We start from the raw sequence: 24,148 nt of genomic DNA, 5'->3' as shown, positions 1-24,148 counted from the left end.
GACCCCAGCCGTGAGCAAGGGGATGGCAAGAGAGACGGCTCCAGCCGCTTAAGATCCTCGTGGGTAACGGACTTTCTCAAGTTATCAGTATTTAACTCTTTAAAAACGCATGTGAGACAAAGTCAAGCCCTAATAATGTGGATGGATGGAGGGGGTCCGTCAGGAACCTGCCAACAAGCAGGTTTGAAGCTTCAGCCTCCAGAATTCAAAATCACTCACAGTGAGCTTCTGGACTTCCAACTCTGATTTTGTGCTTTCGGGCAGTTTACCCTTCTAGTTGTGTTTTTGCTGAGGCTCATGATAACAAGGACCACACGTGGAAGTGGGCAGTGGGAAATGGTCCAGAAGTCTCTGGGCCAGCTAGGCCTTACCAACGTGGTCCTGATAGTCCACAAACTGAATTTCCAATCCAAAGAGATTCAGGAGTCAGTCGGGGCAGTTCTTCGTGTGATGAATGCTCCAGGAAACGGGGAGAGTGTGTTTGCGATGAGAAAAGATGCTTTACCAGAAAAGTATTTTAAAGTTCAGGTCCACATTCTAAACAAAAGAGCGCGGCCACTCAGAGGTTTAAGGAGAAGGCCCCGCATCTCTGTGGCCTTTCTACCCGGCTGGAGTCTCTTCTCTAGCAGAGCTGCTGTGGTAACTCACGGGGAGGACACGTGCAGGGGGCAGCCTTGGGCTCACCTTTGGGAGGGGCTCCCAGCGTGTCCACGCCTCTGGAGACTGGAGGAGGGCGGATCCAGCCACTCCCGGGGAGGGCCCTGCGCCCAGGAAGCGCAGGTGGCTCGGGAGCTCAGCCCATGGGGTCTCCACAGCGTTTCCTCACCGAGTGCACCAGGATTTTTGTTGGGATTCTATGCATCTTTTGGATCCCAGTGTGAGCTTTGTGAAATGTTGTAGATCTGAACTTTATCTTTTGAGTCAGATTGTTATAAACAATTTATGCTCAAAGCTACAACTAGAAAACAGCAACAAAAAATTCTCTAAAAACTGGAGCCATGTAGGAAAAGTTTTCTTCTCCATCCTCATAACCAGAATTTGATGTGGTTAGAACTTTGTGCAGACTTCAGTGAGAACTTTGTCTCCAAAGGTTAGTCTGAGACCCACCCTTTGATTCTTTCAGTGTCTAGAATCAAAAGGTAGGTTGCTGTTGTTCTTTCCAGACGTTAAAATCTCTCAAGTAGACAACAGATTGAAACAACAACGTAGAACAGGAAGAAGAGACACTTCTTCACAGCAGAAATTCTCTAGTCCGCCAGGTCACAGAAGATGTGGTCTAAGAGTCCACCCTCCATGGGTTGCAAATCACAAAAGCCCACAGTTTCCTCCGGCCCTTCATGCAGGAAAGGTCACTCCTGGGTGTTACCCTTCCTCTGCTGGTGAGAAGGGTGGAGGCTGGGAAGAGCGGGCCACATGGACCAGAGGCCCACTGACCTCACTGAGGCCCCCCCTAGCTTCCCTACTGTACTGAGCACCCAGGGGGAGCCCAGGACTTCATGGGGCAGGGTGGACACTGAGGTCTCCTTTGCAGAGTGGAAGGCCCCTCTCCTGGGTATCCTGGGTTCCTTAGCTCAAATTCTGAGAGCTCGGGGTGGGCTCTCGACGGGCAGAGCAATGAATCGGCCCCTGAGAGCTGGCCCAGGGCCCCCTCGGCCTCTCCCCCAGAAGCCACTGCTTCTTATTTTCTTCTTGGATGCAGACATACAATTCCTATCTTCTTCTTCCTCCAAACAACAGGCATTTCTGCACCAGCACCAGCCCTGTGCAATCCCAGAGCGTCCAGTGCTGGCTAAACATGTACGAGCACAGGTCAGACCTGCCCCAGGGTGCCAGGCACAGCGCTGCACCTACAGACTGCAGCGACCCCAAGCGTGGACCTGGAGAGTTGCCTGTTTTTTTAAAAAAGACATTATTATTGATGTAAAAACTATTTCAAAAGTCTTTATTGACCGCATTATCGTATTGTTTTATGTTTTGGGTTTTTGGCCATGAGGCATGTGGGTGGGATTTTAGCTCCCCGACCAGAGATGGAGCCCACACTGCCTGCACTGGACCTGGAAGTCTTAACCAGCGGACCGCCAGGGAAGGCTGATGCCCAGGTTACGGTAATGAAATACTCAGCATCTCTTAACCAGCGGACCGCCAGGGAAGGCTGATGCCCGGGTTACGGTAATGAAATACTCGGCATCTCTCTTAAAAGCTGTTTAAGATGGATGGTTGCTATCTGGCACAAGACTCCCCTGCTGGTTGTGAGAAGCCTTCAGGGCTCCCCGGGCCGGTCTTCTGGTCGAGGCTGCACGCCAGCCAGTCCCCTGCCGACTGTGAGAGCATTCAGGGCTCCCTGGGCCTGCTTTCTGGTTGGGGCCACATGCCAGCCTGTGAGAAGCCTTTAGGGCTCCCCGGGCCGGTCTTCCGGTCGAGGCTGCACGCCAGCCGGTCAGTCTCCCTCACTCTGTGCACCCTAGGCTCCCCGACGCCCAGAGACCAGTTCACAGGCTCCTCAGGGGCACCGCGGTCCCCGCCGAGGCCTGGACAGGTGAGTGCTCCTTCTGCAGGTGCTCTACTGGGGGGCAGCCCCCCACACCTGGGGCCTTGCTCTCACGGGGCATCGTCCCCTCGTCTCCTGCCCACCGCAGTGAAGTTGCCAGGATGCAGGCAAAGCTCAGAGGTAGGAGGGCCAGACGGGCCCCCTGCCGGGACGACCCCCTGCAGATCGGGAAGGACAGACAGTTCCCCTAAGGAGTGTCCTTTGCCATCAGCACTGCCCCTGGTCCTGGGCCGTCTGTCCCTGCTCTCACGTCGGACAGCAGTTTCTCTGTCCTCACCGGAGCTCATCATGGAGGAGATGATCTGGGTGAATTATGTGTAATCACCGGAAATACACGTGCAGCCCTCCCTTCGGAGCTCTGCGTTGCCGCTCCCACTGCTGTTTCCGCTTCGGTCTCCTCTCTGCACCTGTCTGCTCGCCAGAGGCTCGACTTGCTTCTCCCAGAAGGAGCGGTTCGCGGGGCCAGACTCGCTCCTGCTGTGTGTCTGCTGCGGAGGCTCCATCCCTGCAGTGGACACACGCTTCTCCACGTCCCGCTGTCCCGGGCTCAGCAGGGCGCACCCCGGGCACTGGGTCCCTGGTGAACACGCCGGGCTCCCCCCGAGCCCTGGGCTTCTGCACGTTCACCATGTCGGCTCCTGACCTTGCCAGAAGCCTTCCTTGGCGTGAGACGAACCCCATGAGACAGACTCGCATGGCCTGTCCCCATCGTCCCTGTCGTGGGGGGCCAGAGTGACCTCAGGGCGCAGATGGGGGTGGAAAGGGGTGGCACTGGATGGGGGCTGGGGTGCAGGTGTGGGGGCGCCCCTGTCTGTTGGTTCCTCGGGTCAAGTATTGCTTTTCCAGATGGCTTCCTCCAGCTTCAAAAAGGTCAGAGAGGATACCGCAGGGCACATCTGTGCCCCGTCCCCAGCCGAGGTCCCAAGTGTCCCAGATCTGATGGGCCTGGTTGACCCAGACAGAACACGGCCATGTCTTCCCTCCACTGCTGCTTACTGAGCCGCGTTTGGGGCAGATGGGTGACCCCGGGAGAGGGATGGGCAACAGGGATATCGCGGCGCCGGCGCCGGAAGAGAAGCAAACGAAGTCGCCATAAAGTCTGCGGTTCGGTGGTGACCCTGAGGGACAGGAGACCTGGGCGGAGGTCACGTCAGGCGGAGCTGGCCTTGGGGCAGGGACTAGAGAATGAGGGGCGTGCACCCCAGGAGCAGGCGGCAGCGGTGGGGAGCCGGGTGGTACAGAGCATGCTGCAAGCTTCCTTAAGTTAGATTCAAATTCAGGGTGTTTATATGTAAATAAGCAATGTGGCCAGGGGCTGCCAGGTGGCTAGTGCAGCGCCAGCGCGCAGAAGCACAGCGGGAGCTGAGCACTGCTTCCGGCTTTGATAACCTATGTGTGCATTTAACTTGCACTTGTATTTAAGCGACTTGGACTGACAGGGACCGCCCACCACCAGATCCCTGCATGGTCTGGGAACAGCTCTGGGAGGTCTGGGGTCCGGCGGCAGGCATTGGCTAGCCGGCCTGGTTTGGAGGTGACGCTCTGGTCCTGACCGCAGTGTGGCCTCAACTCCCTGGGGCAGATGGAAGGGTGCCCCGAGGGCAGAAGTCCTATCTCCAGGGGCAGCCCGCTGCCCAGGGCTGCAGCGGGGGAGGGGAGGTCGCGCCGTGTCTGCAGCTGATCCTCCCCGCATCTGCAGCGTGGTCCTCCCGGCGTCTGCAGCGTGGTCCTCCCGGCGTCTGCAGCGTGGTCCTCCCGGCATCTGCAGCGTGGTCCTCCCGGCGTCTGCAGCGTGATCCTCCCCTCATCTGCAGCGTGGTCCTCCCGGCGTCTGCAGCGTGGTCCTCCCGGCATCTGCAGCGTGGTCCTCCCAGCGTCTGCAGCGTGATCCTTCCCTCATCTGCAGCGTGGTCCTCCCGGCGTCTGCAGTATGGTCCTCCTCGTCACCTGCCCGCGGCCATGCATCATCTCTTTCCACCCCAGTCAGACCTCACGCGTGGACAGCTGACCGATGGCATCCAAAGAGCAGGCTAATGTTTCGTCTCTACAGCCGCTCAGAAGAACTCCACTGTCTTATTGATTCTCCATTTTGTCCATTGCCTAAGCTGGAGCATGATTTTAAAATGCCTTTCAAGCTAAATGAGATAAACTGAAGCAAAAAGTAATGGTTTCACAAGGAATCCGAGTCGCATAGCGCTTTTCAGTGTAGGCTGTGCACAACACGCCTCTTAAAGCTTTCATTCGTCAGGATCTTAATTAGGAATGTGGGTGAATGAAGTTCCACTTATTCGCTGCTTTGAGAACGTTTCTACTTGATGACATTTTAGGTCTGTGGTTTATCTATGTTTGAGGACTGCAGAATAGAATAGTCACAACCCACCCAGACCAGAGCTGTTTTGAAATCAGTAGTTTTCAGACTGAGACAGACGAGAGTACACTAACCAACTGCATCTCTCGCTCTGTGTGTCTGTGTGTCTATCACACACGCGTATGCACACACACAGCTTGGAGACTTTCCGAATTAGCTGGTCGACCTTGAACACCCTGACCCAGTAGAACAAGACTGCTGCTGACGCTGTGAACCGCGGAGTGCAGAGGAGTCTGGAAGTTTTGGTCCTTCTGTTTCACAGACAGGTTGGATGTGGCTGTTCCTATGAGTATGATTGGGAGGAACTTGGGGGTGCAGGGACCCCCTTCTCCTCTTCAAGCATATTCCATCTGTATCAGACAGAAAAGACCTTTCAGAAACACTACCACCTTCTTTGGAACCCTAATATGAAACTCACCGGTCTTCGTCATCTGGAAGCTTCAGTTCTTGCGTTCAACTCCAATCTCTCAGTCCTCCTTCCTGGCTCATGGCTTCGAATTCTGCCCTTTGTGAAGAACTATTATGTATGGGTTTTCAAGTACACACTCCTCTTCCACACTCTACTATGTTTTGGGGGCAAAGAATGGCGCCTGTTTAGGTTTTGGTTCCCACGGAGCCCTGTGCGCTCTGTGTGCACAGAAGACTCACCCCACGTTTTGAGCTGAGCTGCCACCAAGCTCTGAGTCTTTAAGGTGACTCAGCCTTGATGGACACGGCATGTTTGCTCGGCGTCACCGCGGGCCTTGGCCTCAGGATCATAGAGGGGCTCGAGTTTGTGCCTGGGAGCCCAGTTTCTTGCAAAAACTACCCGAATCAGTTGCTACACAGCCACTCTGGACCGCTCACCTCTCTTCAGCTTCGATCTGTATGGCACCTGCGTTAGGCTTCGCCAGCAGGCAGCAAGGTGAGCAAAGGGCTGGTATTGTCATCCTGACCTCTGGACGCCAGACTGAACTCCAGCGAGAGAGATACGTCTCCAGGGTGTCAGGACGTGCCTTCACACCTTGCTCCATACCCCGCCAGGCTAGCAGGTGGAGTAAAAATTAAATTAGGACAAAGAGGGCAGGAGGAGGAGGGGACGACAGTGGATGAGACGGTTGGATGGCATCACCGACTCCATGGACATGAGTTTGGGTAAACTCCGGGAGTTGGTGATGGACAGGGAGGCCTGGCGTGCTGTGGTTCATGGGGTCGCAAAGAGTTGGACACGACTGAGTGACTGAACTGAACTGAAGACAAAGACAGAAGCTGGTCATCCCTCCAAGCAGACTTTAAAAACAGATTGAGTAAAGACGTGTTAGACCTACGCTCTTATGTTGACCATTTCTCACTATTATGTAAAAAGATTTTCCCCATACTTTACGCATGTTGCTGGCAACTCAAATGTACATGACTTCACTTTGTTAGCAAATTTTCTGGTTTGTATTGAAGCATCTGAAAATTCATGAAATATAAGATATAATTATATGTTCTAATTCTGTAAAATTAGCTTGAAAGGAGAAAGTTAGCTTTTATCACAGACAGATATCTAGAAATGCCTAATTCTGCCCTCACTCATTTCTAAGTGGTAGAGCCATACGCTTCGCTGTATTTGAATACTAAGCTTCCTAAAATAACATGTTCATGGATGAAGGGAGAGATTAATTTTTAAGATAGAAAGTTATCATATTCTTTCTCCCAACTGTGAGCAGTTGAGACCTTGCCTTCTAAACACATCTTGGTTTTCATGCTGATCTCAGAACGCAATGCTCTTTTCTGCTGACTGCGGGAGAAAGCTGGTGGGCTAATTCTGATGTTCACAGTCTGTCTGCGTTTCAACTCACTTCCCTCATCAGGGCCGTTTCCTGGGAAGGATACGAGAGGGTACTTGGCTAATCAGCTCGAACTCCACGTCAAGAGGGAGGTTCAGGGGCCTCAGCAGGAGACCCTCGCCTCCTCATCTGGCCTCGTCTTCGGGAAGCTCGGGCCTGTGTGTGTGTGTGTGTTTGCCCAGTTGCTGAGTCGGGTCTGATTCTCTGACCCCGCGGACCATGGCTCGCCAGGCTCCTCTGTCCATGGGATGCGCCAGGCAAGGACACTGGAGTGGGCTGCCATTCCCTCCTCCAGGGGCCCTTCTTGACCAGGCGTTGAGCCCAAGACTCATGCATGTCCCGCATTGCAGGCGGATTCTTTACCATCGCCACCTGGGAAGCCCCAAGCCCAGGCCCACTGACTGCAAGCTGTCACAATGTCTTAATTTTGTGACACCTAGTACATTACCCTGCGTGAAAGAAAAAAACGCCCTGGAAACCGGCAATTTTAAAAAGCGGTTTCTGTGAGGGTGGGCTTTGTCTTGAGTTCCCTTCAAAGACGGATGAGTGTCTGCCGAGCAGCTGGAGGATGCTGGGGGCCGCTTGTGGGGACGGGCAGTGCACACAGAGCCCAGAGTCAGAACGGGATGGGCGCTGACCGCCCCCCGTGAAGGGGTCCCTGGCGGGAGAAGGGGAAGTGCAGCACACCAGGCTCTGCTCTGCACGGACCGCCACCCCGACACCCAGCTCCTTCCCCTGCCCAGAGCAGCCGGCGCACGCAGACACCCTCAGCGCGGTGACCCACACTCCCTTCCAACCACTCAGTTCCTCTCAGACGTGAACGTCCAGGCATGCATACACATCTTTGGCTGATTCATACACAGAACATGAAGCGAGGAAATCTCTAGAGAAGGAAGGTGTTTGCAATTTCACTTCATTTGACCCAATTGGGCAAATCAACTGTTCTCAAAGTTGAATTGTCAAGACAGCCCCAAGATTCAAGTAAAGAGTAAGCAAAGAAAGGACTCTGCATATTTATAAATGTATTTCAGAAACAAAATATATTAAGAAATTAAGTGTTAAATACGGCAGTGGACGTGAGGGTCTTCTCTAGTCTGGACAGCACATTCCTATATTCTTCCTCATGGAATTTCCTTTCCTGTCAGCAGGCAGATACAATATATACTCCAGAGGAGACAGAGATGCAAATACTTATTTTATACACACATCTATGTGTGTATCTATTATTTAAAGATGTGTTCTTTTTAGTGGGCTATACTATGAAAATAGACCATGACTTACCCGGCATTAAATAAGCATTGAATCTGTATGTCTCAAATCACGAGACTCTGAAAAGGTACTAACCACACCATGCACAAAATCCGCTCTCATAATCTACAACCCCTGGATAATCATTTTCTTAACTTTAGGATAACAAGGGAACTTTAATCTGATAATTACAGACTTAAGCCATCATATGCATTTTGAAAATAAAATTCTTCATGCAAAAGTCCAGCCTATGATAGGTCAACTGGACAAAATATAATTTTGGTTAATTAGTTATGAATCTAATGTAATCCAAAATGAATTACTCAGATAGCCTTTCCTGTTGTTGAAACAGGCAAAAAGCGATATAAAGAACCTGAGTTCTGGAGAAAGAGGACCAACCAACAGAGTCTAAGCACACACCTGTCTCTTACCGAAGACAATCCGGTCTTTCTGAGCCTCGGTGTCTATCTCATTAGCACCCTGACAGGGAAGCAGCGTCTACCCAGCCTGTCCTTCTTGCACAATCCCCGTGAAGCTCAAGCACCGCACTCACGGCACTCTGCTGACTGGAAGCGCACATTATTAGTAATATTTCGGTTCCTGTGTGACTACACTGCCGGAGGAGTCTCAGGATTCAAACAAACACCTCATTTGCAAGTTATAACGGTTCTGTGATCAGTGGGTGCCTATGTGAAAATTTGGTGGCTTGTATACGTTTGTTTTCTCTATAACAAAACCTCTCAGTAAACTCCACACTTCAATTGATAATAGAGGTGGGGAAAGAAAACAGCATCCTTTTGGTAGAAATAACCTGAGGTTTTATATCCCCTGGTGAGGCTGAGGGCAGCTCAGCTTCATCCCTGCAGCTCCCGAGCAGCCCGGGTCCCCTCTGGCGGGGACGCTCAGGGTGTGGATGGGCCTCCTGAGCAGCCCCACAGCGCCCCCCAGGCCTCCCCGCCCTGCACGCTGCCTGCCTTGCCTCCTCCTCTGTTAACCACTGGTCACTGTCTGCGCTGTTGGCTCAGAAAGAGGCTCAGGCCCCCCTCGGAGAATGACGGTCACCAAGAGTGCCCACCAGGACAGGCAATAGCACCTTCAAGACGCTGACCCAGCGCTCCGGTCACCAGACACAAGAGGCGCTCTCCCCAGGTTTTCAGAAATGCCCAGTCTCTGCCAATACGTGGAGGGGAGGAAGGCGCGCTCTGTGGGGGTGTCCTGCAGCCACTCTGAGCTTCCCACGTTACAGACGTGGCCGTGGGGGCAGAACTCACACTGGCTGGTGGTGATCCTGGCAGAAAACTGAGCTATCAGGCAAACAAAGCGCACGTGGGGAGGACAGAAAAACAGGGGCAGGCGGGCACACGCCTTTCGAAGCCTGCCTAAGTGGCCACAGCTAGGAGTCTGACCATGTGGAAGACACGGTTCATCAGCCCAGCTATGTCTCCTGGGGTCTAACCTTCCTGGAAATGCCTGGCCCTGGGGTTAGGGAACTCCTGCTGCTCAGCCCACTTGGCAGGTGTTCACGGGGGTGGCCGGGGTCTTGGAATGCATGTTCACAGGCTCCTGCAGTGGACACTTCTCTCCAGAACAGAGAAGCTCTGTGGAACGTTCTCCAGGAACCAGGCCTCGGAAGTGGGCTCTTCTTAGGAGGGATGCGTTTGTCTGACTTAGAAATCAGGCGAGCTTGTGACGCCCCCCAGCCCAGAGCTTAGTGTAAATCAGAACCTCGGTGCCGGGTCTGTCACACGGGCCATCTTTGAGCTAACAACTCTTTGGGGTGTAGGATTTGATGATAGCCTGTCCAAGAGGGAGTAACTGACTACACTTCACTGTCAAACTATTTGGTCAAACTGACATATTCGTCCTATAACAGAAGAGGCAGCCCAGTATGGGCTGAGTGAGCCACAGTATGGGCAGCCTGGCTGAACCTCTCATTAGCAGCTCTAGTTGATTCCTTTCAAGTTCACGTAATCAATGATTCTAATTGGGGCTCAGCTGGGGAATCCAGAGCTGAACATGAATTCTGACACCAGGAGCCAGCAGGCAATCATTTATCCTTCTGCTTGGCCTTTTCTTTCTGGAACCAACTTCCTTACATGCCTCTGACATGGACTTGATGTTTGCAGAACACTGACTGGGTGCTGGGTGCCAGGTGGTGGCACGTGGCCAGATGTTATAATCATGCAGCTGTTTCATGAACCCTTTTCTACGCCCACTTACTTGACTTTTCCCAGAAAACTCTAGCTTTTCTTTTTCACTTTTTAAAGCAATTCTAAGCGTTCAAGTCCGAGCAAACAAACCCAATACAGTCACAAGCTGAAGCCTATTGTTTCAATAAGGCTCTGTTCACTTCTGCAAAATATGTTACTTTGCATTTTTAAAAGTAGCTTTTTTAAACCATAGCCCTAAGTAAGCTAGAGTTGTCAGTCTCATTCTAGCAGACAGAGGGCAGAATCTGCACTCTGATTAAGACGCCTGGATAAATGAGGCTCCCGTGAGCGCACATCTCTCCCACCCTCACCCATCAAGCACCCGAAGTTCCACAGCTTCAGATGGTCATGGCTGCTGCTTTTGAAACACCGAGAGACGGTAGGGAAGAGCAGTATTTCACACCATCTTCATGCGAAGCCGTGGTTAAGCTGCAAGTCACAAAGCAGCCTCGACAATGGATGGCTTCACCCAGAACGATCCCCATTGGAGACGGCGTCCAGAAATGACTTTCCAAATTGGTCAGACCTCCATTCCCATTCCACAACCTTATTACCCAGAACTGCTGTTTCTAATTCTCAGCATGGAAGTCCCAGCTTCTCACTAATGAAGGCACAGTCTGCTCAGCAGAGCGTGCGGTGCCCGCATGCGGGGGTGCCCTCATGCTGATGCCCAGGCGGCCTCTGCACCACGAGACAAGGAGAATAAGCTGGGGAGACCCTGTTTCAATCCATGAGGGGGGTGTGTGTGTGTGTGTGTGTGTGTACAGGTACCTGTAGGCACGCTCGGATTATCCATGTAAATGCGTCTAATGGTTTTCATAAGGTCCTTTCATAAGGACCTAACTCACGAGAGCAATCGAGGATCCTGTCACAAAAATTCAGTTTCCTGAAACTGACGCGTATGGCCTCGGAAGGAGGGATGTTGGTTTGTGTCCACCCCGCGGGTTAGCAATAACTTGCTCACATCTACGGGACCTGAAAACTCTCTCCACTAATGGAAACTGCTGTCCTTTGTGCTGGAAAATCAGTGCTTCTCCAAATTCAGATTCTCAAAGAGAACTGAGCCCAAAGAAGAAGCATAAGGGGGAGGAAAGATTCCTTTCGCTTTTTAAAGGGGTTTGCCATTTCTCTGAGGCAAACTCCAAGGCAGTAAAGACTAGAACTAGGCTCTTCACAAACCTCCCACTTCTCTCCAGAAAAGAGACAACTTCCGAGAAAGGACTGGCATTTGAACTCTGGTCTTTCTGAGTCTGGCACTAATAGAAAGCTGGATGTAAAAGCAAAGCCATCTGAAATTTATTGCTCCAAAGATGCCACCACCCAGCACAGAGGGCTTCTGACCTGTCCGTCTCATCGGATTAGAAACATGGTTCTCCCACACGGAAGCAGACGACGGGTTAATCCAGCGCTTCGAAGAGCAGCGCTCCTTCCTGACCCCTGCCCGATGGTCACTAACACTAAGCCTCGGCAGCTGCAGGACAAAGCCTACTTCACCAGCTCATGCGCAGGGGTCACACCGAGCTTCCAGGTCCCGTGGACGCCCGCAGGCTGGGTCACGTCCACCCCACCACCCCCAGAGTGGCTCAGCACGGGACCTCTTGGGGGGAGCACCTGGGGAAACGCAGACTGAACTTTCTGGATGAAAGCGGCCAAGCTAAACAAACGAGCACACCGCAGACGTTTCAGCAAGTTCGGGGATGACCGCTCGGACCTAAGGTCTAAGGGGTGCTGGCAGACTTCTCTACAGACAGTGAGAGCCAGGGGGCCCGCTGTGCCCGTGGCGCCGCCCGGCCGCCTGAGCCCGGGGCCCGCGGAGGGTTACCGTTGTCCTCCTCGTCGTCCTCGTCCTCCTCCTCGTCCTCCTCGTCCTCGTCCTCCTCCTCCTCCTCGTGGTCCTCCTCGTCCTCGTCCTCCTCGTCCATCTCCTCCTCGTCCTCGCGGTCCCCGTCCTCGTCCTCCTCCTCATCCTCCCTCTGCTCCTCGTCCTCGTCCGACTCGTCCTCCTCATCCTCGTCCTCCTCCTTCTCGTCTGCGTCCTCTGAGCCGTCGCTGTCGTAACACTCGTCCACTGACGAGCTGTCCGCCTTCACTGTGAACGGTTTCCGCTTGGGAGCAGGCTCTTGGGGCTGTTTGTCTTGCGTTTTTCTTTTTTTAGCCAAGGGACAACCATACACGCTGTTAAAAAGAGAGAGAGAGAAGACCTGAGTTACTGTCGCTGAGTGTCGGGGCTTCAGGAGTCGTGGTGGGAGAGGCTGAGGTTCAGCACAAGTGCAGAGAGGGTGTGTGCACACGGGCTGTGACGCGTGTGCAGCAGCTGTGCACGAGGCAGCAACACACAGAAACCCAGCGGGCGAGGGCCTCCTCTCGGTCCCGTCAGCGCCGCCCCCGCGATCGCCCGGCGACCCTCACAGCATCCCCAAGGACATGACGAAGCACGTGCGCAGCACCCCGTAACTGACAACACGAGTCTACTAACCGTCTCTCCAAACACACCCGCGTGCACCCGAGTGTAACACGCGTTCAGAAGGTGAAAGTGCCCAGGTGTGTCTGACTCTCTTTAACCCCGTGGACTGTAGCCCATGGGATTCTCCAGGCCAAGATACTGGAGCGGGTAGCCTATCCCTTCTCCAGAGGATCTTCCCAACCAAGGGACTGAACCCAGGTCTCCCGCATTGCAGGCGGATTCTCTACCAGCTGAGCCACAACGGAAGCCCTTGCATTTAGAAATGAAAACGAGTCCTGCACGTTGCATTCACACGTAGACATTACTGTGTAATGTGAAAATATGTAGGTTGTGGAAAAGCTCTGGATATATCTGGATCTGAATATTCTCAAGATAACACTCTTTGTGTAGACAGGATGACACTCTGAGAAGACAGACTGCAACATTTACCGATGAGAACAAGCTTCAAGTCTACAGAGGCTGTCGGCCCCGCCCCGGCACTGAAGACAGCACTCAGCTGACCTAGCATCCAGCACTGATCATGCTGAAACTGATCAAACTTGGGCGAGACCCTCAGGGTAGGCACGCATGACATTTCCTTGAAAAAGAACAATTCTCCAAAGTGCTGAATATAGTCCTTTTCTTCCTGATTATTCCATGTGTCTTAAATGAGGTGTGTGACCCCCACTAATAGCTGAACACTGTGGCAGGGGATTCCCACAGACCATGATCAGCTTACTTTTGGACCCAGGAATTCACTCAGTCAAAACCCACCCAGTGCGTCATCATCTCGGCAGCCCCCTCCGTGCTGGCCTGTGCTGGGCAGCAGACTCAGAGGTCAAGGACGAAGATCCACCTTTCAGGTCACTTTTGGTCCCAGAGGACTCAGCCCTGGGCGTAATTCTGCTTTAGAAGCTCTGCTCAGTGTTTACCACAGTGCGCCCAGCACCCAGGGGGTCAGGGGCACCAAGAGGCTGTTGAGCGACTGGACACAGAGTGGCAGACGTGGGATTGAAACATTGAGGGGCCATGTCGTAAGGAGAGGGGCGACAAGTCAAGGGGGCTGGGGTGTCCCCGGGAAGGGGCCCTGGAGATGGGCCTGGAGGGCCATACACAGACGCCTGGGGGTGAGCACGTGGATCTGAGAGCCGAGCGGGGTCAGAGCAGCCTGCGGGCTGCTCAGGGACTCGGGGTTGGGTGCAGCAAACAGGAGCTATCAGTGATGCAATCACAGCTGCACGTGGGCAGGTGACGCAGGCTCGAAGGGGAGGACACGGCGGGTGGGAGGGAGGCGATGGGGGAGGAGGAGGCACAGAGCCTCCCCATGAGCCCAGTGTGATGGGCCTTCTGCCTGTTGACTGTTCTCATCTCTTAAAAACACAACAGTCAGCCCCAGGATAATATTTATTGGAATCAGAGAAGCTGAAGGAAACACATACTGGTCTAGAGAGCGTTTCTAATAGGAAATAAACAGCTACCTGAGATTTCTCTTATGGGAATATTTACATGGATTTGGGGAGAAGCTGTGTCGATAATCGGGGACAAATATTCCATTGCATGAATGGCCACATCCTCTTGGCTTCCGTCCCTGACAACTGGTCAGGTCCGATTTCCATTCCAACCCATGTCTTCCAGATGCGGTCCTAGATTTCAGTGGACTTGTTGATGGATTCACTCTGTGTTTATCTGAATACGTCAGTGAGTATAGCAATAAGTAGTCTTGTCCTTCTGGGCTCTGTTGGTGAACTTGTGGCTCACGAGGACTACAGTTACTTCCCCAAATCTCCTCTCTCTTGACTCTGTCCATCAACAAATTGCTGGGTGTTGAAAGGTTGTTGCTGAACCACGAAAGATGCCAGGATTCTTGGCCTCTGGAGGAGAAGAATTCAATCCAGGGCCAGAGATGAGCCTTGATCGCTCAGAGCTTTTGTGTAACAAAGTTCTATTAAAGTATAAAAGAGATAGGGAAAGCTTCTGACATAAACATCAGAAGGGGGCAGAGAGATCAAGCCTCATCTCTGGCCCTGGATTGAATTCCTCTCCTCCAGAAGCCAAGAATCCCAGCGTCTTTCATGGTTCAGCAACAACCTTTCAGCGTGTGTGCGCTGCATCAAAGCTACCTGTACACCAGGTGTTCACTGGGACAGACAGCCAGGCTGCTGTCACCCTCAGGCTCAGTCAGGTACAGGCGAATGATGGGCCAGCTAACCTTGATCTAACTCAGAATGGCCCACCTCCACTGGGCAATGGGAAGGTCTGCCGATGGTGTGAACCCAGCACGCCGGTGTGAACCCAGCATGCCAGTGTGATCTCAGTACACTGGTGTGAACCCAGCACGATGGTGTGAACCCAACATGCCAGTGTGAACCCAGCACGATGGTGTGATCTCAGTACACTGGTGTGAACCCAGCATGATGGTGTGAACCCAGCACGATGGTGTGAAAACCCTAACCCAGCACGCCGGTGTGAACCCAGCATGATGGTTTGAACTCAGCACGATGGTGTGAACCCAGCACGCCGGTGTGAACCCAGCACGATGGTGTGAACCCAGCAGGATGGTGCGATCTCAGTACACTGGTGTGAATCCAGCACGCCAGTGTGAACCCAGTGTGCCGGTGTAAACCCAGAATGATGGTGTGATCTTAGTACACTGGTGTGAACCCAGCACGATGGTGTGAACCCAGCACGCTGGTGTGAACTCAAGACGATAGTGGGCTTCTTGCTGGTTCTCCCCTCTCTGCCACCTGAAATCCCCAGACGCTCAGACTTGAGATGGTGGGGTTGTAAAGTTCAGAGCAGGGGAATGGAGACTGCCTTCTCTTTTTACGTGGATTGCCTTTATTTCTTTCTCCTGCATTTTGTAAACCATCTGGATTCATTTTTTCCAACTTTCCAGAATTAGTCGGCCTCAAGCTTCCAGTGTCTTCTGCCAGTTTAACATGGTTTGATGCTCAAGTTTTTTTTTTTTTCTTTATAGCTACTAATGTAAACTATAAATAAAATTGTGCTCCACCTACAAACAAAATCAGACTGTGAGTTCCTGGTATTGATTTTAGACATGACAATCAAGCCCCCAGGCCAGATTTCACTTTATTTATGTCAAACAGCTCCTGGATTGTGACCCATGGATTGTAGCCTGCCAGACTCCTCTGTCCATGAGATTCTCCAGGCAAGAATATTGGAGTGAGTTGTGCCATTTCATTTTCCAGGGGATCTTCCCGACCCAGGGATGGAACTGGCATTCTCTGCATTGCAGTCAGTCTTTACTGTCTGAGCCTCCAGGGAAGCCCAGACACTGTGGCTGCGTGGGCCAGGATGAAGCGCCTCCATGATTAGCAGACGCTTTCTGATCGACGATGCCCAGTGGTCTGAAACATTTCCAAGTGAAGCCTTGGGAGGAAACCCTGGGACACACACAGGGGAGCATGGTGCCTCCTATGCCCGCACATGGACCCTGTGTCTGCTGGCAGGGGGTGGGCAGGACAGGACACGCCCAGCTGGGGAAGTACGCTCTCTGCTTCTCTCCCACCTGCAGCGGCTGTGGTCCAAGAGCTGGAGAAGCCAGCCTGCCTCCCAGCTGTTGCCTCCTCCAGACTCATCTGGGCTCACGTCCACAGACACATACGGGTCTTTCTAAAAAACAACATCCCCCACAGTTCTGGAATGTCCCAGCAGGACAGGGTAGGCAGAAGAGTCTAAGGGAAAAGTGGCAATCTGGTGCCAAAAGGAAGCCCCAGGAATGAACGCAGCCGGCGCCAGGGCTGGCCCTCACCACCCGCGGGCAGGTCTGGGCTCCTCCAGGGCATGGCGTTCATGTCAGCATCGTGTCCTCACTCCTGTTTCTCACCGTTGCCATCAGCCTCCACCAGGCATTGGCTGCCTTTCCCACAGCTGCCGAGGGAACCTCGGGTGTGAGCATTACAGTTTTCTTCACTTATTAGTAGTGAAAGCACTTACCACATCCAGCATGATTATGGGCTGACACACTGTCTTTCTCCTTCGCAGGACTGAGCCGTGGGCCACAGGTTAACGCTCGCTCTATTTTTAGAGCCGCAGTGTCTAACAGAGTAGCCACTAGTCACATATAGCCATTGAAGACAATTAAAGGAGATTTTGAAATGAACTGCTCAGAGGCACTCTTCATATTTCAAGTGTCCAGGAGCCATGGGCGGCTTGTGGCTATGCCAGCTTGGACACAGTAGGTTCTGGGTAAATGCCTGCTGAGTGAGAGCCCTGTGGGAAGGACCTGGGCACTGAGTGGGGCTGAGTAGAGGGGGGCTGAGCTTTGGGGGGCAGCTCAGTGTCTTGACAAGCCAACAGCAGGAAAGCTCAGCCTTCCATTCCGGCCGCTCAAGGGGACAAAGCAGATAAGCACAACAGAAGCAGACTCGGCCGCTCTGATGGACAGGGCACCGCGCGGGAGCCGAAATGCTTCAGCAGGAGGCAGCGGTCAGGCCTGCAGGCTCTGCCCACCTCCGAGCCGAGAGGCGAGCCGAGGCCTGGGCACTGTCCACAGGGTCCCCAGGACCGCTCCTCACGCCCCTGCACCCCCTCAGTCTGCAGCACACACAGCAGCCGAAGGTGGCTGCAGACGCGTCCTGTGTGTCCTCCCCACGGTGCAGACTTCAGAGAGGCAGCAGGTGTGACGACTGAGGGTCACGGCAGCACGTGCTTCAGCCTCCGCGAGCTGCTGGGAGTCACGGACGGGAGGGCTGCAGCCTGAGCCCTGTGAACCCCGGGCTTTGACGTTCTCAGCTGCCCTGAGCTTCTGGGCACCTCGTACATCCTGCAGACGCTGCAGTGTTCGCAGTCCTTTTGATGTTAACTTGATTTAAGCCATGTTTAGTCTTCTGTGTAAGGTTATTCTAGACAATTGGTCACTTGCCACGAGACCTTGCTGTGAACACACACATATAAAATATGGTGTACCTAGTGCTCTCGAGGCTGGCTTCCATGTTGCTTTTAATATTTCCCTTGACATTTTCACTTCTCCAGTTTTCATACAAATGGGGACAGGGGCTCTGACACTGAAGAACACGCCTGCCGGCTGCGCCCCGTGCCCAGCTCACGCATCACAGCTGCGGGCAGAGACCCGAGGTCTAGGATGAGGCGGCCTGTGCTCGTGAGCACAGGGAAGCCAAGGCCAGCCCCGCGCCCACGGGTGCTCTTTGTGGTCTCTTCTCTGATGGCGGGCATTTCTCTTGCGTTGCTCGCAGAGCCTCAGTGTGTCGAGGATGAATGGTTATTTTGGAAGAACGGAAATCCCATGTAAACAAGACTCTGGAGTTCTGGGCTCTGCTGTTGGCCCAGCGCTCACAGAACACTGATCCTGAGCCTGGTTTCCTAAAATCTTTACACGTATGGATCCAGGAAACCCTGCAGTGACCCACGGAGATGGGTGCTCTTCTAATTCCGTTTTTGAGGGACAGATACTCAGGGATATATGCTGAAAATCTCAAGGCTGAGTAACCTCACACAAGGTATTTGACCCCCTGCCCAGGCACCATGTCTTGGTTTTCCAGTCTCCAAAGAGGGAGACGCACGCCCGCCTCTCTTACTGGGGTGTGAGGAGACCTCATTCACCTGGTGACGTTTCTGCTTCTGTGACAGCTTCACATGCTAAGGGGGCTCCCCGCAGGTTGTGCTGAATAACTAGGCTGAATGATTCATTTGTGCAGGAGACGCTTTGAGCGGCGGCTCAGAGGGCCCTCATCTCTCAGGACAGGAGCAGAGAGAGCTACCCTCCTGGAGAGGATGGGGGTTGGACAGCTTCACAGAGGGCCGCCTATGGAGGGGGCAGGAGAGACACAGAGTCAGAGAGAAAGTGCAGAGTGGCTGCTCAGCAGCACGGAGACAGCCCTGGACACAGAGGCGCCCATCACTGCTGGTCAGCGGCTTCCTGGGGGCACTGGGACGAGGTCAGGAGAGCAGTGGGCTCACTGGAAACCCTTCCTAAGGCTGCGGTGTGGAGAAGGGGCTGGACTCGGGGGGAGGACTGGACTCGGGGAGGAGACTGGACTTGGAGGAGGACAGGACTCGGGGGAGGACTGGACTCAGGGGAGGACTGGACTCAGGAGGGGGCTGGACTCAGGGGAGGACTGGACTCGGGGGGGGACTGGACTCGGGGGAGGACTGGACTCGGGGGAGGGGACTGGACTCGGGGGAGGACTGCACTCGGGGGAGGGGACTGGACTCGGGGGAGGGGACTGGACTCGGGGGAGGACTGGACTCAGGAGGGGGCTGGACTCAGGAGGGGGCTGGACTCAGGGGGGGACTGGACTCGGGGAGGGGCCTGGACTCGGGGGAGGACTGGACTCGGGGGAGGACTGGACTCAGGAGGGGGCTGGACTCAGGAGGGGGCTGGACTCATGGGGGGACTGGACTCGGGGGAGGGGCCTGGACTAGGGGGAGGACTGGACTCAGGAGGGGGCTGGACTCAGGGGAGGACTGGACTCAGGGGGGGACTGGACTCGGGGGAGGGGACTGGACTCGGGGGAGGACTGGACTCGGGGGAGGGGACTGGACTTGGGGGAGGGGACTGGACTCAGGGGAGGGGCCTGGACTCGGGGGAGGACTGGACTTGGGGAGGACTGGACTCAGGGGAGGGGACTGGACTCGGGGGAGGACTGGACTCAGGGGAGGGGACTGGACTCAGGGGAGGGGACTTGGGTCAGGGGTGGGCTGGCTTGCGTCTTTGGTTTGTGGGGTCACTGTTCAGTGGGATAGAGCTGGCTTCCTTGGGAGGGTGGAGAGAGGAGAAGAGAGCGTAGACAGACATCCGGGAACAAGGGTGTGTGAGGCAGGGGAGGGGAGGAGGGTCAGCAGGAGCAGATGCAGAGGACAGAGAACCATCCGAGTGCCCAGGGCTCTGAGGAGGTCTGCGCTGGTCCCCAGCAGTCCCGGTCTGCTGGAGCGGTAGCCGTGGAGAGACCTGCAGCTCGGGACAGCTCTCAGAGGCCTCTGGGAGCCCACCCGAGCAGGAGAAGAGTAACCAGGCCAGGACGGGTGTTGTACTGGGAGCTGGGTTTTGGATGTGGCCTGGAAGGAGGGGCCATGTCTACACAGACAGCGAGGGTCCGGCCATCACGCACGTGGAGAGTCTGTGAGCAGCATCGGAGCTGCATCAACAGAAAAGTGAGTCTGCTGAAAACATGTGCTTAAGTAACTTGCTCACGATTACACAGCTATTCAACTTTGGGTAGCTAATTTAATCCCTATCAGCCTCAAGTTTCCATCTGTAAGATGGGCACAGGAGTTCCTATTTTAGGCTTTTGGCAGCAAATGATACATATAAAAAATACATAAAATCCCTTCCGGTTGTGTGGGAGGGGCTCTCATTTTGCTATTCTCTCCTTCCTCTTGTTGTCTTGTGTACAGACATTCCTTTTCACCACTGAATTTTTAAAGGGTTATTCCTACATGTCCTTAGAATATATAAAGGTATTTAAGACTACTTCAGAAGTAATTTAATTAACTGAATTATTCAATTAAGTGGCTAGCATACCAGATGTCTGTTTGATATCTTTCCAAGAACATATATATTAATAAAACCAATTCAGTTTTGACTATATTGACATATTTCCTTAATTTTTTTCTTTTATTCTCTGTATACTATTGTAAGCAAGAGCCAGACTGATTTGAAAAGTATATATATTTTAAGTTAAATGTGACACAAATGTTCTAGGAATTTTAAGACATTCAGTGAATAATTCTTCAAAATGTTTACTTGACCCTATTGCTTCAGAGAATTAAAAAAATCTGTTTCTGTAAGGCAGAGATTTGCTTTACTTTTTGATATAATTTTAAATGATGTAGCCTGTTATTAAATATTTATTGCCTTGAATGGCAGTTTAAAGATTCAAATAAAACATAATCACTATGTAATTTATTTTGACTCAAACGGAACGCTTCCGCAGGGAAAGGCAGCAGCCTGGTGGGTCCCTGGCCCACGGGGGAGGGTGGGTGGAGGCGCCCAGGACCTGGCCCCCTTTTCCCAAACCCCGTTCCACGAGATGAGGTTATCTGGCTGCTGAGACTGTTTCTCGTATTTTAAACAATTCTTGAACTTCTTACAGTGCGCTCCCCCTCGTGTTGCTCTCACCTGGATTAGCCTGTGTGTCTGCTCTTTCAAAGCCCAAAGACACGAAGGGAGCAGCCTTAGGTGTGAGTGCGGCCCAGCGCCCGCCCCGCCCGCCCGCCCCGCGTGCCCCGCCCGCCCCGCCCCGCGTGCCCCGCCCGCCCCGCCCCGCGTGCCCCGCCCGCCCCTCCCCGCGTGCCCCGCCCCTCCCCCGCGTGCCCCGCCCGCCCCTCCCCACCCCTCCCCGCGTGCCCCGCCCGCCCCTCCCCACCCCTCCCCGCGTGCCCCGCCCGCCCCTCCCCACCCCTCCCCGCGTGCCCCGCCCGCCCCTCCCCACCCCTCCCCGCGTGCCCCGCCCCTCCCCACCCCTCCCCGTTGCCCCTCCCCCGCGTCCCCCCAGCCCCTCCCCGCGTCCCCCCCAGCCCCTCCCTGCTGCCCCTCCGTCCTCCCCGCTGCCCCTCCGTCCTCCCCGCTGCTCCTCCATCCTCCCCCCTCGTCCTGCCCTCGCCCTCGCCCATGTCCTCCCCACCCCTCGCTCCATCCTCCCCAGCTGCCCCTCCATCTTCCCCACCCCTCTGCCGTCCTCCCCTGCTTCGTCATCCCCCCGCCCCTCCGTCCTCATCTACTTCCTCTATTCCTGACTCTCCAAGACCACCTCAATCTGCTTTCTCCTTAAAGTCCTTCCATGTCAGTCTAGAGTTCAGGAGGCTCTGTCTTTGATATTCCATCTTAAATGAACATTGCGTCTGTAAATGAATGGACAAAGGAGATGTGGTATGGATACACGATGGAATATTACTCAGCCACAAAGATGAATGAATGAAATAATGCCATTTTTGGCAACTTGGATGCAACTAGAGATTATTACATTAAATAAAGTGAGTCAGGCAGAGAAAGACAAATGTCATGTGGTATCACTTACATGTGGAACCTAAAAAAACATACAAATGAACTTATTTCCACAACAGAAAGATTCACAGGCATAGGAAACAAACTTCTGGTTACCCAAAAGGAAAGGCAACGGAGACGGATAAGCAATATACACGTACTGTACACAAATAGGTAAACACCCACAGTGCAGAACTGGGCACTACATTCAATGTCTTGTAACGACCTATAGTGGAAAGAGATATGAAAAAGAAAAAGCTTGCAACTGAATCACTCGGCTGTAGAGCAGAAATTAAAAGACCATTGGAAATCAGCTGTGCTCCACTCATGCCGAAGACTGATAGGGAGAAGCGAGAGGCAAGCTGTACGAGAATTCATGACTTTGCCAGTTGTCTCTTTGCCCCAGGGACAAATATACAAGCAAATGTGTGCAGATGAAAAGCTAACGATTGCTTACTCTCCCTTAAATATAAACTGGAGTTCTCCTTGAGATGCTCAGGACAGAGCACTTTGTCTTTGTAGGGCTGGTAAGAAATTATTCAATTGTGGAATATTGAAAGTTCTGGTAATTGAGGGATGGAGCTTTCACATGTTCAGCTTGGGATGGAGGGCATGCCTGGGAACCTCCCTAGCTCAGAGAACTATGACCACTCCTGGGGTCGCATCTCAACACCTGATAGAGACACACGAGCCGCACCTGCACATACTATATGTACAGACACGCAGAATACGCACGCAGACACTCGCTCTGGGCAAAATGCGTCCCTTACAGAGATTACAAAGCTTCTTAAACATGCAATTTCTAACCATTTCCTGCGAGAGAAATGCAAGCTTCTACGCCACATGGACGTTCAGAGCTGTCTTGTGATCAGATGCGATCGCCCGCGCTCAGGGTGCTACAGGCCTAGACTGTAGTTTAATGGGCATCAGGCTACAAATAATCAGCCTTAAAATCTGGTCATCATCAAGAGGATTCAGCATGTTTTCTCCACGAAACGGCCTTGCCTTAAATTTTCTTTAGGCAATGGGTAGTTACAAGCTGTTGAGTCTGCACTTTTTTTTGTTGTTGTTGGAAGCATCAACTTGTAGGGACATCCCTGGTGGGTCAAATGGTAGAGAATCTGCCTGCGCTGCAGGAGACTTGGGTTCAATCTCTGGGTCAGGAAGATCCCCTGGAGGAGGGCATGGCAACCCACTCCAGGATTCTTGCCTGGAGAATCGCATGGACAGAGGAGCCTGAAGGGCTGCAGTCCACGGGGTCGCAAAGAGCTGGACACGACTGAGCGACTAACACCCGCCCCCCCCCCCCCCACACACACACACATCAGCTTATAACTAAATCCTGCCTGTATGGCTCCCCGCCCGGGGTCTGGACGGCAGCTCACCTGGACTCAGCTATTTCTACTGCAGTTACGTGTCTAACAGCCACTGGAAACGTGAGGTCCCGCTGTGAGAACAGATTCCCTGTGTTTGCCACTGGGCTCTCAGACGTGCTCTGCGTGCAGACGTGACCGGGGCCCAGCAACCCTGCCGGGCTGGCCCTGGGCACAGGGTTCCACCCTCAAGGACCGGGTCCCCGCTGTTCCCAGCTCCACAGCCCTCGTTCTGAACGTGGATGACAGGGGTGCCCTTGGGGGGCACGCCGAGCCCGGCTCTGACAGAGGCTGTGACCCTCTCGTCAGAGACAATGTGGCAGAAGCCGGTGGTGTGGGCAGGGGTCCCACAGGCCATTCTCTGGGCGGTCTGAGTGCACGCGTGCGTGCGTGCACGCGTGTGCAGTCCGTTCCTCTCCCTGACCCTGACGCCGGCTCTAGACGAGGGCGCTTGCCTCTCTGGTTGCTCAGAGGCTGCGCGGCCCAGCCCCTGGACCCTTCAGTGAGGCCCCCACCACCTCCTTTGGTGTCAAGGAGGACACGGCTCGCCTGTCCCTGCGAGAAGGTGCTAACTCGCCTCGCCGCGCCTTGCCCCCCGCAGGCCTGCGAGCTGGTCTGAGGGCCCGTGGAGGGGCCTGCCCTGCTCGGGGGTAAGAGCTGCCCTGTTTGCGTCCTGCGGAAGGTCCGCGAGGGCCCTGGGAGAGGACGCAGCCGTGCCGACTGCCCCGCGGAGCACCTCCTGGGAGTCAGACCCCTCAGCGGCCGACGGGTGCAGAGACGCTGTCTGTGTGTCCGTCTCCGTGTTCACTGACACCATGCGGACGAGGACTTTGCTTCTCTTCTCTCAGTTTTCTCAGCAAGCACCCACCTCCTCAGCATCAAGCAGGAAGACGCGTCTTAGTCCCGCAGATGTGGAAGGCCTCGACGCAGGTGTGGACGGGAAGAGCTGGACGTGAAGCCTCCTGCTAACTGTGCGACCTTGGAGGCGGGGTCTCAGCTCCTCGTCTGAAGGGGGAGGAGGCAGTCCATCACCCGGGGTCTCTAAGGGCGTTTTCTGGAACCCGAGTTGTGCAGCCTTTGCTCCCTGGGGCGCCCCCATCCGTGGAAGGCTTCTGTGGTGAGGGGTCTTGGGGGTGTCGGCCTTATCGCTAAGGCTCCTCATTCTAGAGTTCTGTGCTGCTC

The 24,148-nt window shown here is 54.0% G+C and overlaps 1 protein-coding gene across 8 annotated transcripts in view; it reads right to left on the bottom strand.

Annotated features, from left to right (window-relative positions):
• Positions 1 to 24,148, bottom strand: part of MYT1L (myelin transcription factor 1 like) — a 167,481-nt gene that overhangs the window by 97,234 nt on the left and 46,099 nt on the right. For all 8 annotated transcript variants that reach the window (XM_018052729.1, XM_018052732.1, XM_018052730.1 and 5 more), the window contains exon 6: positions 12,008 to 12,360. In XM_018052729.1, the coding sequence (XP_017908218.1) occupies positions 12,008 to 12,360 (353 nt within the window). The remainder of the gene's footprint in view (positions 1 to 12,007; positions 12,361 to 24,148) is intronic.

This window comes from Capra hircus, chromosome 8, assembly GCF_001704415.2.
Source record: "Capra hircus breed San Clemente chromosome 8, ASM170441v1, whole genome shotgun sequence".
In the NCBI taxonomy this organism is placed as follows: domain Eukaryota; kingdom Metazoa; phylum Chordata; class Mammalia; order Artiodactyla; family Bovidae; genus Capra; species Capra hircus.
This window is presented reverse-complemented; position numbering and strand designations above follow the sequence as displayed.